Consider the following 11,327-nt stretch of genomic DNA (forward strand, 5'->3'; position numbering starts at 1 on the left):
TCGTAAGCCTTTTTAATCTTTTTCTTAACCTGAACTGAGAAATTGTTTCCAATGTTTCCACAGTGCTACCAGTTTAATTTGATTCAATTTTGTTTTATTTGATTCAACGACATTTTGGTGGCTGCAATCCTGCAATTTCCTTCAAGGATGGCGCAAGGAAGCATTGGTAATAAAGCACTTTGTGGTGGTTAATTAAAACAAATAAAATCTAAATTTAACAAGCAACAATTAAACAGCCATTATGTGCTAAGAACTTGGTTTGGCCTTTGGACTCTGGAAACTTATTTCAACCCTTGTTTTCTGGTATTTAAGCACAGTTAAGAGGCCTTGCCTTTGCTCTCTCTCTCCACCGGCTTTCTCTTCTCTCCTGCTCTGCTGTTACAAAGATACCTTGTAAAAAATCTTCAACAAATCAGCAATTGCCCCAGTCAGTCACATAGCCAGCCTGTAACACAACCAATCAACCAGCAAGTCAGTCAGTCAGTTTAACAAGCAGTCCATCATTTAGTCAGTAAATCAAACAGTCAGTCAGTCAGTAAGCCTTCTGGCCTGTTTCTCACCTCCTCCCTCACTCTTCCTCACCCACCGCCCCTCCTGCAGGGCTGTACTGCAGCGTCCCACTGTATCGTGGGACCTTTTCAGCAGTACCCCCTATGATGTTCGTTTCCAGAAGCTAACATCTATTAACACCCCCTCCAAGCTTCTCTCCTCTCCTTTCAGAACTAGTTTCCAACCTCCCTTCGTCTACCTCCTCCGTCTTGTTCTCTTTGTGTACCACGGGACCATTTTTTTGCTGCGTCCTCATGATGTAGGTTCAACACTGCTAGCGACCATTACCAATCATTAAAAATGGATAGAATAAGAACGATGCTACTGGAGCAACGATAGCCTGTGGCTAATGCATTTATTCTCAAATGCATGCACGCACACACACACACGCTGAGTGGAAAATGTCTAAACACAAGTTCACACACAAAGACGCAGGTTATCGATGCAAGCACACACAGAATTATTCAAAACACCTTCTTATCTACAGCTCCATAGTTTACATTTGCACGCTGTACTATTCCTCCGCTCATCTGCACACGCGAACTTCCAGACGTTATGGAAGTACATAAACACAAATTCCTTCACATGGGCGCACTCATAAAAGCAAATATAAACACTCGTGCAAGCTAACGTACATACATAATCAAATTCAAAACTAACACATTCACTTTCAACTCACAATACTAAACTAATATGACACACAGCTTGTACTGCTCTCGCATGGTTGCACTCAGAAAAGCTGTATACACCAAATGATGTCTAAACACGGTGGCACATGCATTCTTTTAGCTTACGCACGGACATTTACACACAAAAGGGCACTCAAGCACAAAGTAATCCCCTCACTGATCCCCCTAACACACGCGGCTCTAACCCTAACTCTAAGCATTTTTCTCTTCAAGGCAAAGACAAACACTTTCGCACACGGACGCTTTATTCTTCAAAACATTTCATCCTCTGCAGACTTTTTAAATTTTCACAGAGAATGATACTGCAACACTCAGCGACCCTGTTAATGTCAATGACAGCGGCATTAAAACACTGGACTGTTCAGCAGATGAGTGGGGTACACATAATTTGAGGAAAAACAAGGAAAGACAGGGAGATGGGAGGTGGTTGTCAGGAAGAGAGGAACACAGAGACAGAGACACTAATAAACAATCTGAACCCTTTGCCAACCTGGAGAGTAATTATCACTGTGGCTCTATGTCGTTCCCGTGTGTGTGTGTGTGTGTGTGTGTGTGTGTGTGTGTGTGTGTGTGTGTCTCTCACTGTCTCGCTCTCTCCCTAAAATCACATTAATGGATGAAAGTGGCTTCTGCTGCTGCTGACTCGTCGCTTTGAAATGGAAATGTAACTCATTGGCTCCATATGTAGAATGCACATCCACACACACTCATAAATACCCGACACACGCACAGCCACCCCACACACACACGCACACACACACACACGGAGTGTAGGTACGCTCTTCCAGTGTCAAACAAACACACACATACACACACTTTGCCCTTAAACCATGGAACTAACTGAGAGAAAAAACTGAAATAACACTAATGTAACATTAACAGACACATTAGCCTGCTTAATGTTAGCCTGCTAGCCAGCTATTAGCCTACAGCTTATAGAAAATGTCATGCTAACAGAGAGGCAAAGCGGAAATAATAAAACAGCAAACGTGCCGCACTGACGGACCCATTAGCCTTTAAATTCATCGAGTGGCTTCACCAGACCAGCAGATGCGAAGCTGCAGGGTAAACACGACTGACACTCATTCAATATGGGATAGTTATTCAAACTCGTGCCTTTGAGTAAATCACTGAATTCAGACCAGTTCTTACCAGCTCACCCTGCACTGTCATCAAAAAGTGATTCTCCCTACCTGGTTTAGTAATTACCATATTATTTTTATCTGGGTTATTTAAGTTTCATAGCTATGGGGAATCGTGCAGTAAGGAATAGTTTACACAGACCAGCTAAGGAACTAGATGAAAAAACCCTCAGCATCCCAGTTCAAGGAGTGCTGATGCTGTGCTGGAGGATCAGGGCTGCAGAAGGCACAAAAAAAGAACTTCTCAACCTCATTTGGTAACACGCACTTTAACACTTAGAGCAAGTCTTTTGTGGGAATGCGTCACTCAAGTAAAACATTTCCTAAGTTGCCCTTGCATTTGTGAAAGAGAAGTTTGTTCATTTCTAGAAGAAGCGTGAAGCATGAAGCAGCCAATGTGGTGGACTGCTATTTGAGCCGCCGCTACCAGCATGCATTGCACGGCCACTAATGGGACAAATGAACGGGAAGCTGGGGAAATTATGAACTTTACTGGAATTGGTTAAAAAATGTACCATAGCTGTTGATGTACTGAATAATCTGCCAAATTAAATTTGGATATTAGTTTTCATGGGTGTCTTGTAGTCACGCCGACAGATCTTTCATTATGAACTCCATTTGAGAGGTTCATTTCATGCTTATTTTTAGAGCTGGCTGGCTGAGTAATCCTGTGTTATGAAATAACCCTCAGCTCCCACCACAGCGAGGCGTCTGCACCACAAGGTGCAGGAAAACAGCAACAAACTGCTGTGCCAAACGTGGCTGCATTAAAAACTCCGCAGCAGCCAAATGCAAAGTTTAAGACATGATGCAAATTGAGGGTGTCATAGTTTGTCGCAGCTGATAGCTATATGATGTATCTGGGGTTTTAATGGCATGCAGCAGAACTTTATTTAGATTTATTTCATTTATTCAGGCAAAACACTATTAAAAAGATGAATTAAGTGGTCTCTGTTACTCAGCATTAACATTAACATGGTGGTTCTGAAGAAGAGCTTAAAAACTACACTAGACATGACATTTATCCTTGCATACAAATGGGTGGTAAAACACAACTGGGCGAGCAATGCAACGCCACTTTTATAGTACTCATAATTTTGAGGTCTGTCAAGCCATTTCATATGATATACACATGGGCTTTTATTTCCCTTTTTTCACGCTGTCCTCTCAGATTTTAAATGACAGATAGATGTGAGATTCTGCTGTGTGTGATGCAGTATTTACTGCTAGCATGAAATATTTGAGTAAGGTCATTAATATCAACAGATTTCAGAGCCCTGTGTGACCGTGCCTTTAGGTCAGTTTGGCGGATTTCCCTTTGCATCCAAGGTATAAATTCACAGAAGACATGGTTATGATGTCATTACTTAATGCTAGACATTACTAGGCGAGCAGCACAAGATGGAAAAGTCATTCCTGATTAATTGCGTATGCTAGGGAATACATTTTCATTTTCTCTTTCACTTTGTCTCCCCCTGCATAGCATAGCAGCGCCTCCTGTTCCTCTCTGTTCCAATCTCTCACACACTTGTTCTGCTTACTGCTTCTTCCTTAACTTCTCTCTCTCTCTCTCTGTCTTCATATGCATTCTCATTTCCACTCTTAGTCTTTCTCTCACTGCCCTCTTGCCCCTGTATTAGTGTACTGTATGTAGGCCATGGCTCTGTTAAAAGTTCTGTCATTTGAACACTATAAAGACAGATTACTTGCTCGTTTTGCTTGAACCAGGATGGATGGCTAAAAAGGAAAGACTTTTTCTTTCCAACATAACAAGCATAATGGCCCATATATATTTAACATCTATTGTGTATGTTATCCAATAATTAACTGCTGTGACCCAGTAGCGCCTTCTATTGTTTTTCCCTTTATATGTTCTACACGCACATAAATATGCATATATTTAAATTTCAGATTTCAGTATTTGTTACATCTCTATGTATGCCTCACTCTCTCTCACACACACATCACCTCTTTCCTCTCCACTGAAGTGTGTACTCAGTAGTTAACTGTATTGAAGCATGTGTGTATGTGTGCGCGCATGTGTGTGTGTGCGTGCGTTCTCTGGTCTCTCCGGACATCTAGAAGGACTCTTAAGTACCTGAAAATCATCAGCACTCGGTGACTTGTCTCACTCTGTCTGTTGCAGGTTCACCGACACGTAAAGGGTCTCTTCTGCAGTGTCTCAAACTCAGATTATTTGACATGTGTGTTGGTGTGACTGAGGGGAATCAATTACAAAACAAACACCAGAGAACACTGACCAGAGTTCCTCCCTTTCTTCACCTGAACGTGTGTGTGTGTGTGTGTGTGTGTGTGTGTGTGTGTGTGTGTGTGTGTGTGTGTGTACTTTTTTATTATTTATTTCCCAAGTATAGTGGGATGCAATAATTGTTCCAGTACTCCTCTTGCAAATGAAGCAGTAAGTTATAAAGATATGCATGCAAATGTACAATACGAACTCCACTGTCATGGGAGAAAACAGTGCATCTCATGGAAATTGTTACATTTTTACACAAACAAAGCTCTGATCATTTTTTGGATAGTGTCTATGAATAAATTCAATAAGTGCAAACAGCACGTAAAACTGCCATTTTATTTTTATGTTATTACAAATTTCATTTATTTTCATAATTCAATGACTGGAATCTTCAGTAGGACCAACTGCAACTACAAAGCAATGAGCAACAAACAAATTGCTTCACATGTGGGTGGAGCTTTAAAAATGTCTTAGGTGGCAGCAGGTGGAACCTGACCTATTCAAACCTCTGACATCCAGGGTCTGGTGTTCTCTTGATGTGCTAGTTTAAGGCCTTCAAAGAAGACTGTTCAACATCCAAGGAAAGAAATCAAAAATAAATCCTTTCATTGTGCACGAAATCACAGGAAACCCCAGTGAGTGGAAAATAAAATTTGAAGTCTCTCAGAAGGGGATGCACAAATTTACCTGAAAGGTGGGTGTGTCAGGAAAAAGCACATGCTGCCCACACCCATCATTAAAGCAAAGCTATAGATTCCTGGCACAGGCAAAGACTAGTGCTCCCACTTATAATAAAGTTTCACGTGCACAGAATGGGGCCTGATAGAGGTATATGCACCATCCCATCCATAAAGATAAACTTAAAAGAACAATGTGCTCACTTGTGTGACTCATTATCACAAACATTTAGGAGAAAGGGAAATTTGATAATGCATATAGTGAGGTCATAAATTGAAGAGTGACTGTAAAAAATATTGAATCACTTTACCTATAATGATCTGTCAACTCATACATTTAATTTTACTGCAGATCACTTAATCCAAGTGATAAAGTGAATCCAAGCATATCTTACTTGGATTCACTTTATTACTAGCATTAAAACCAGCAGAGTTATTATTTGTGGGCAGCACGGTGGTGTGGTGGTTAGTCCTTCAAAAAGCCAACAGTGCGTAACCTGGCAGGGATGACGCTGTGTACAGTTTGAATGCTGATCAGCTGAAAAGTGGACCAGAACAGGAAAAGGAGTAGGAAGGAGTTCACCAAGTACCGAGAGAAGGGGGAAAAAAATCAAAAAATAGTATAAAAGTATAAAAATAGTATAAAAGGCACAGATTTTATATAGTATACAATCTTATTCATAGGGCACCAGATCACAGCAGATCTCAAATTGCTTTATATTGAAAATAAAGCCCATACAAGAACACAGGGAAAACCTCAATAATCAAATGAACCCCTCTCAGCAAGCACTTGGTGATAGTGGGGAGGAAAAACTCCCTTTTGACAGGAAGAGATCTCAGGGAGGGGCAGCTCTCTGCCACAAACGGTTGGGCAGGTGGACATGCAGCCATGATGGACACATCTTCACTATATGGTCACATGTTTTGTGAAAATCTGCTGAATTTATGACCCAATTATTCTCACAAAATCATTATGTTCTATATGCTCATTCTCGTGGCAATAATGTGAACCACTGTCACTGTAACAGTTTAATTTTCAATAAATATCTCAGAGTGGGGAAACTGCACGGTCGTTTTGGCAAGTTGTTAAGTGACCAGTTTGATAGATGTAAATATATAAGTACAGCAACAAGTCGTGCATATTAACGGATAATGGATGCAGTAAATAAAGGGAAGAATAGCATCCATCTACATTACTGAAATGCACTGAACATTTATGGTTGTGAACTGTGATAAAAAGGCCTACAGGTGCATGTACACGTGGTTTTATAAATCTGATTAATGTATGACGCAGACCACTTTCAGTTTTTGTGTGCATGTATATATTTGATGTGGCTGCCACACAGGATTTTATAAATTAAGCCACTGGACCTTGAAATAATGTGTTCTGGACAGATGAACCAAAGGTGTTTGTTTAGCCACAGTAACAAAGCAAAGCTTTTCAGGAGAAGTGATGGGAAACTGTAATGGAAATATTTGTCAGATTACAGTACATACAAGAAAACCCCCAAATATCTTTCAGCTTAAGAGTGGACACAAATCCAGAGAGCCAATGTCAGGATCTGGTGGACAAATTATTTCTATTACAGAGGACAATAGCTTCTGAAGCCATGAGCGTACCTACTTTTCCACACAGACTAAATTACATCGATTCATATTTTTGCTAAACAAATAATTGAAAAAGCAATTTTTTTTCTTGATGGGTTGTTTTATTACTTTTATTCAGACTGTTTCAAATCATTTCTTATCCAAGTATATCAAAAAGCCAAAATTTGGTAGGGTGGTGCTTAGTTTTTTCATAATGAACAGATCAAGCACAGAGACACAAACTTGCACATGCACATGCTTTTGCATATGCACAGTCACTGAGATGTAGCAACGACAGTCTGGACAAATGCAGAGCATCTGGTGAGTGACAGCGTCAGTACTAATCAGAACATTTCAACTACTGGTTTCCAATATATAACCTTTGATTTTGCATTCGTCCTAGAAGGGAAACCTACTTTCCAAAATAAGTAACAATTTATTTTAAGTCACTGTATTTATCAATCATAGGCAGAAGACAAATGCTTATATTTAAACACTTTAAGATAGCTTTATATAAACAGTTGAAAAATGTAACTTCTCAATTTCTCCTACGCAGTCGTAATCCATTATACCGACATTTCATATGTTAACACGTTCCTTCCATTTACATGCGTCATAAATGCATGTGATAAACATTACAAACATTAGTTTCACTTATTTAACTATTCCCCACATTTTTATGTCATACCCTTATGCCTCAGTAATGAGATAACAGGTGGTTGCATATGGAGAGAAATCATTAGCCAGGGCTGACACCTGAGCAAAATTTATTCACTGAAGATGATGTAGGCCATGAATGAAAGATTTAGGAACAGCTAAGTAAGTGGACTTTGCTTGAGAAACATTTACCACAAGCACGTCCGTGTCCCCAAGGTTAAAAAATAAAGAACTCCATGCTCAAGTCTTCTAAAATACTGTTAACATAATATTAAATGGCGTCTGACATATACACCCACTTCTTCTTTCACATTTTCTTATGCTTTCTGGATTTTCACACATTTCACTGCAAGAGGTTTCACACTTTTTCTATACATCTAATTCCCTCGGTTTGCTGTTCCTAAAGTGAATGTGGATTGTGCAGATAGCTCTATTTTAATTAGCTACCTTCTCACAGTATATGTGTGTCTATGTGTGTGTGTGTGTGTGTGTGTGTATCACCATTTGTGCATTTCCCGTGTGAGATATTAGTATGCCAAGCAGGGGGACAGACAGCTAGTTCCAATATCTTGTTGTTTGGCATTGATTCAATGTCAGCTAATTGTCACCGTGCGCATATACTTTCATTTGTGTGTCTGAGTGTGGATGTGTCAGTACGTGCATTTGGGGCTAAATGTCCTGATAAACATTAAAAAGCTTCAAAAAACAGAGACATTTAATCAGTTCTCACTTTGAAAGGGGAGCAGAAATAAGTCACTGGAATGTCCTATGTGTTGGAGTCTGCGTGTGTGTGTGTTGGCGTGTGTGTCCGTGTGTGTGTGTGCTCCTTTAAGAGTATAAGTGTGTGCGCGAGTGATTAAACAAGTGCTTCATAGTCCCAGTGGGAGTCTAAAATGAAGTTCTCAGACATGTTATTCTCAGTAGTGTGTGTGTGTTCGTGTATGTTTGTGAGAGTGTGCCAAAAATGTCTTTTGTACAGTCCCCTGTAGAGTGTAGTTAACAATATATCAATTATATAAGCAGTAGCTGGGTTTTATGGGAATTATCATCACAGTTGGACATTTGGACGTTTCTTGGCTGTAACAACCTGTTGATGAAAAGGCTGAGTTTATTTTTTATTTATCTTTATTCCTGCTTGAGCTTCTGATGAAGGAAACGTAACTTGGCGAGTGAATGTAATGTAATGACAGTGAATAATTGAACTGGACATTTCACACACAAAAAAAACGTGGCTTCCAATAAACACAATGTTGATACACAGTTAGAATAATATTTATTTTATTTAATCATTAACTGATGTTCTTCAAACGCAAATTTTGATGTTCAAATTTAATCTTACTGACAGACTAAACCTAATAATGATAATGTATTTATAGAATATGTCGGCCAGTTAAAAGTTGCTTTGATCTCGACTATATTTGTTAAAAAATTGAGCCTGCTAGCAAAAACAACTACAACAATAATAATTGTGATAATAATCATAATAAATAGGAGTCGTGAATACAAAAATAAATTATGGGGCGATTATGAGTAGAACACCAAATATCACTGGATGACAGGGGCTGAGATTCTAGGTAACATTTTCCTAAATTACTTTAAAAATATAATAATGAAACCAATCACAAGCATCATAAAAAGCTTGAGGACTATATAAAGAAACATGTTCTTCACCTGGGCTTTTTTTTTTTTCTTTTAGCTTCAGTCATATCTGACTTTTTATGACATTTTTACGTGACATTTCCAGACAATCAATTATTAGTTGTGTTGGAATTTAAAGTGCGACATCACATTTAAAAGGGTGGCAACCATCTGGGGTTTGAGGTTTGACGAAATAAATTATTGCCACCCCTCCGTCTGTCTTTCCAGATGTCTGTATGCCCTTTAATTTTCTCTTTGTATTTCTGTGTGATTAACTCTTCAGTAACCAAAAGGCTTCATTGAGTCTATCATGTAACGCTTTGTTTAAATTGAGTAGCATAATCAAAGAGAGATGCAGAGATGTAGAGACTTCAAGGCTGATAAACACGGCATCAAACGCACAGACACGCACAGATCGGGACGAAAGATAAATCACAGGTGATAAGAAGCAGTTGCTTCAATCATAAACAGCTTAAAAACACATCTATCATATTTATCAACATACACAAATCGCACGCTGTCTTACATTTACTCAAATCCCTGTTTTTGTGGGTTGACGGCCTGTGTTTATGGCAGAATACAGATGGATAAACATACAACCACCAAAACACACACACATGCACACACCCTCAATATAATGCACAGTATTAAACATCCAGAGCAGATCAGAGTTAAGGGAAAACACAGCTTACACAAGAACAAAACGAGCTTACTTGCACACACATACATTTATCAAGAATTTTAGCACAGCTGGAGCTCTACATCAGAGGGGGGAAGATCTGATGGGTCCATGCGTGAGAAGGGGAGTTTGGGAACAAAATACAGAGAGGACCAGCACTGAGGAAGAGAGGGAGGAGAAGCATACACAGAGAAGCTATTGATGACCCGAGTAACAGAGAAACGAATGTTAACACTTTTTTCTGTCTTCATCTATCTGTAGCGCCAGGAAACTCTCGGTCACAGCCCCCGTCCCCCAAAATAAAAAGAGACCCGCTGGGCTGCTGACATGAAGCATCAATCCCCTGTTCTACCATCAGACTCCACGGCCTTTGAGAAAACTGCTCCTCTGTGTGAGTTTGACTCCACAAAATCACGTTCAACTATGAGCATGGGATTTCCTCTCTTCATGCCCTCCACATGAAAATCTCTCTCTGGTTATTTGTAGACTGTAAACTGAGTTAGTTGCTGAGCTGTGTCTCACTCCAAGCAGGACTTTTAACTGCTTCAAATGCAAAATGTTATTCTGGATCACTTCATTTACTTAGAGGAGGATATCTGGACAGCACAGAGGCCTGAAAACGAGCATGCCTACACTCCCCAGATGAAATATTGTGTCCAACTTGGCCGCTGCACGCTCTCTTCTCTCACGCGCACACGCACTCTCTTAACTCCCCGTGCTTGCACATAGGATATAGCTCTCACTCCCTCTTTTACACTCTCTCTGTCCATCTTAGTATCTCAAACACGCACGCACAAAAAGGACGCATGCACGCAATGCCCGGAGCTGAGAGCGTGCGCGCACGCACGCACGCACACACACGCGAAACTCTCCTGCACACACTCACACCAACGCTGTCTGCAGCAGCGAAACTGCATGCATTACCTTTCTGTCCCTCACTCTCGCCTGCGCGCGCACACGCAAAGTCCAACCTGCGAACACTGTGATCCTCCGGCACACGCGCGCGCATATACATGTCTGCGCACGCAAACACGCAGGCGATTTGAAAACCTCCAAAACTCACCCTTGGACGAGGAGAAATCCCCCAAGAGAAGCCCCAGCAGGAGGAGAAGCGGGAGGTCGCGTCTCAGCCTTCCCGTTTTCTTCACGTTCAGCCTCCTCCACATCAGCAGCATCTCTGGCGTTCCTAAATCCGTCATTTTGCTATTAAATAAATCCAAGCTGGCTTAATTTTAAAGCCCTCTCCCCACCTTGCCGCTCTGCTTGGCTGAAGGAAGCGGAGGGGGGTAAAAGAGGACGGCCGCCCCCCCTCCTCCTTATTCTTTCGTTTTTATATATTAAAAAAAATACCCGAAGATCAATCACGAATATCCCCCACACACATGTCCATGTTAACGTTTGGACAGGACAACCGGTGACGGGTTGATGGTCTGAGATCGGGCAACACGCCGC

The 11,327-nt window shown here is 40.6% G+C and overlaps 1 protein-coding gene across 1 annotated transcript in view; it reads right to left on the minus strand.

The window, feature by feature from the left end:
* Window positions 1–11,074, minus strand: part of LOC116333697 (CUB and sushi domain-containing protein 1) — a 422,781-nt gene extending 411,707 nt beyond the window's left edge. Inside the window, 1 exon segment of the mRNA XM_039613940.1 lies at window positions 10,939–11,074. Within this exon segment, the coding sequence (XP_039469874.1) occupies window positions 10,939–11,074 (136 nt within the window).
* Between the last annotated feature and the right edge of the window lie 253 nt (window positions 11,075–11,327).

This window comes from Oreochromis aureus, linkage group 1 (genome assembly GCF_013358895.1).
Source record: "Oreochromis aureus strain Israel breed Guangdong linkage group 1, ZZ_aureus, whole genome shotgun sequence".
NCBI classification, from domain to species: domain Eukaryota; kingdom Metazoa; phylum Chordata; class Actinopteri; order Cichliformes; family Cichlidae; genus Oreochromis; species Oreochromis aureus.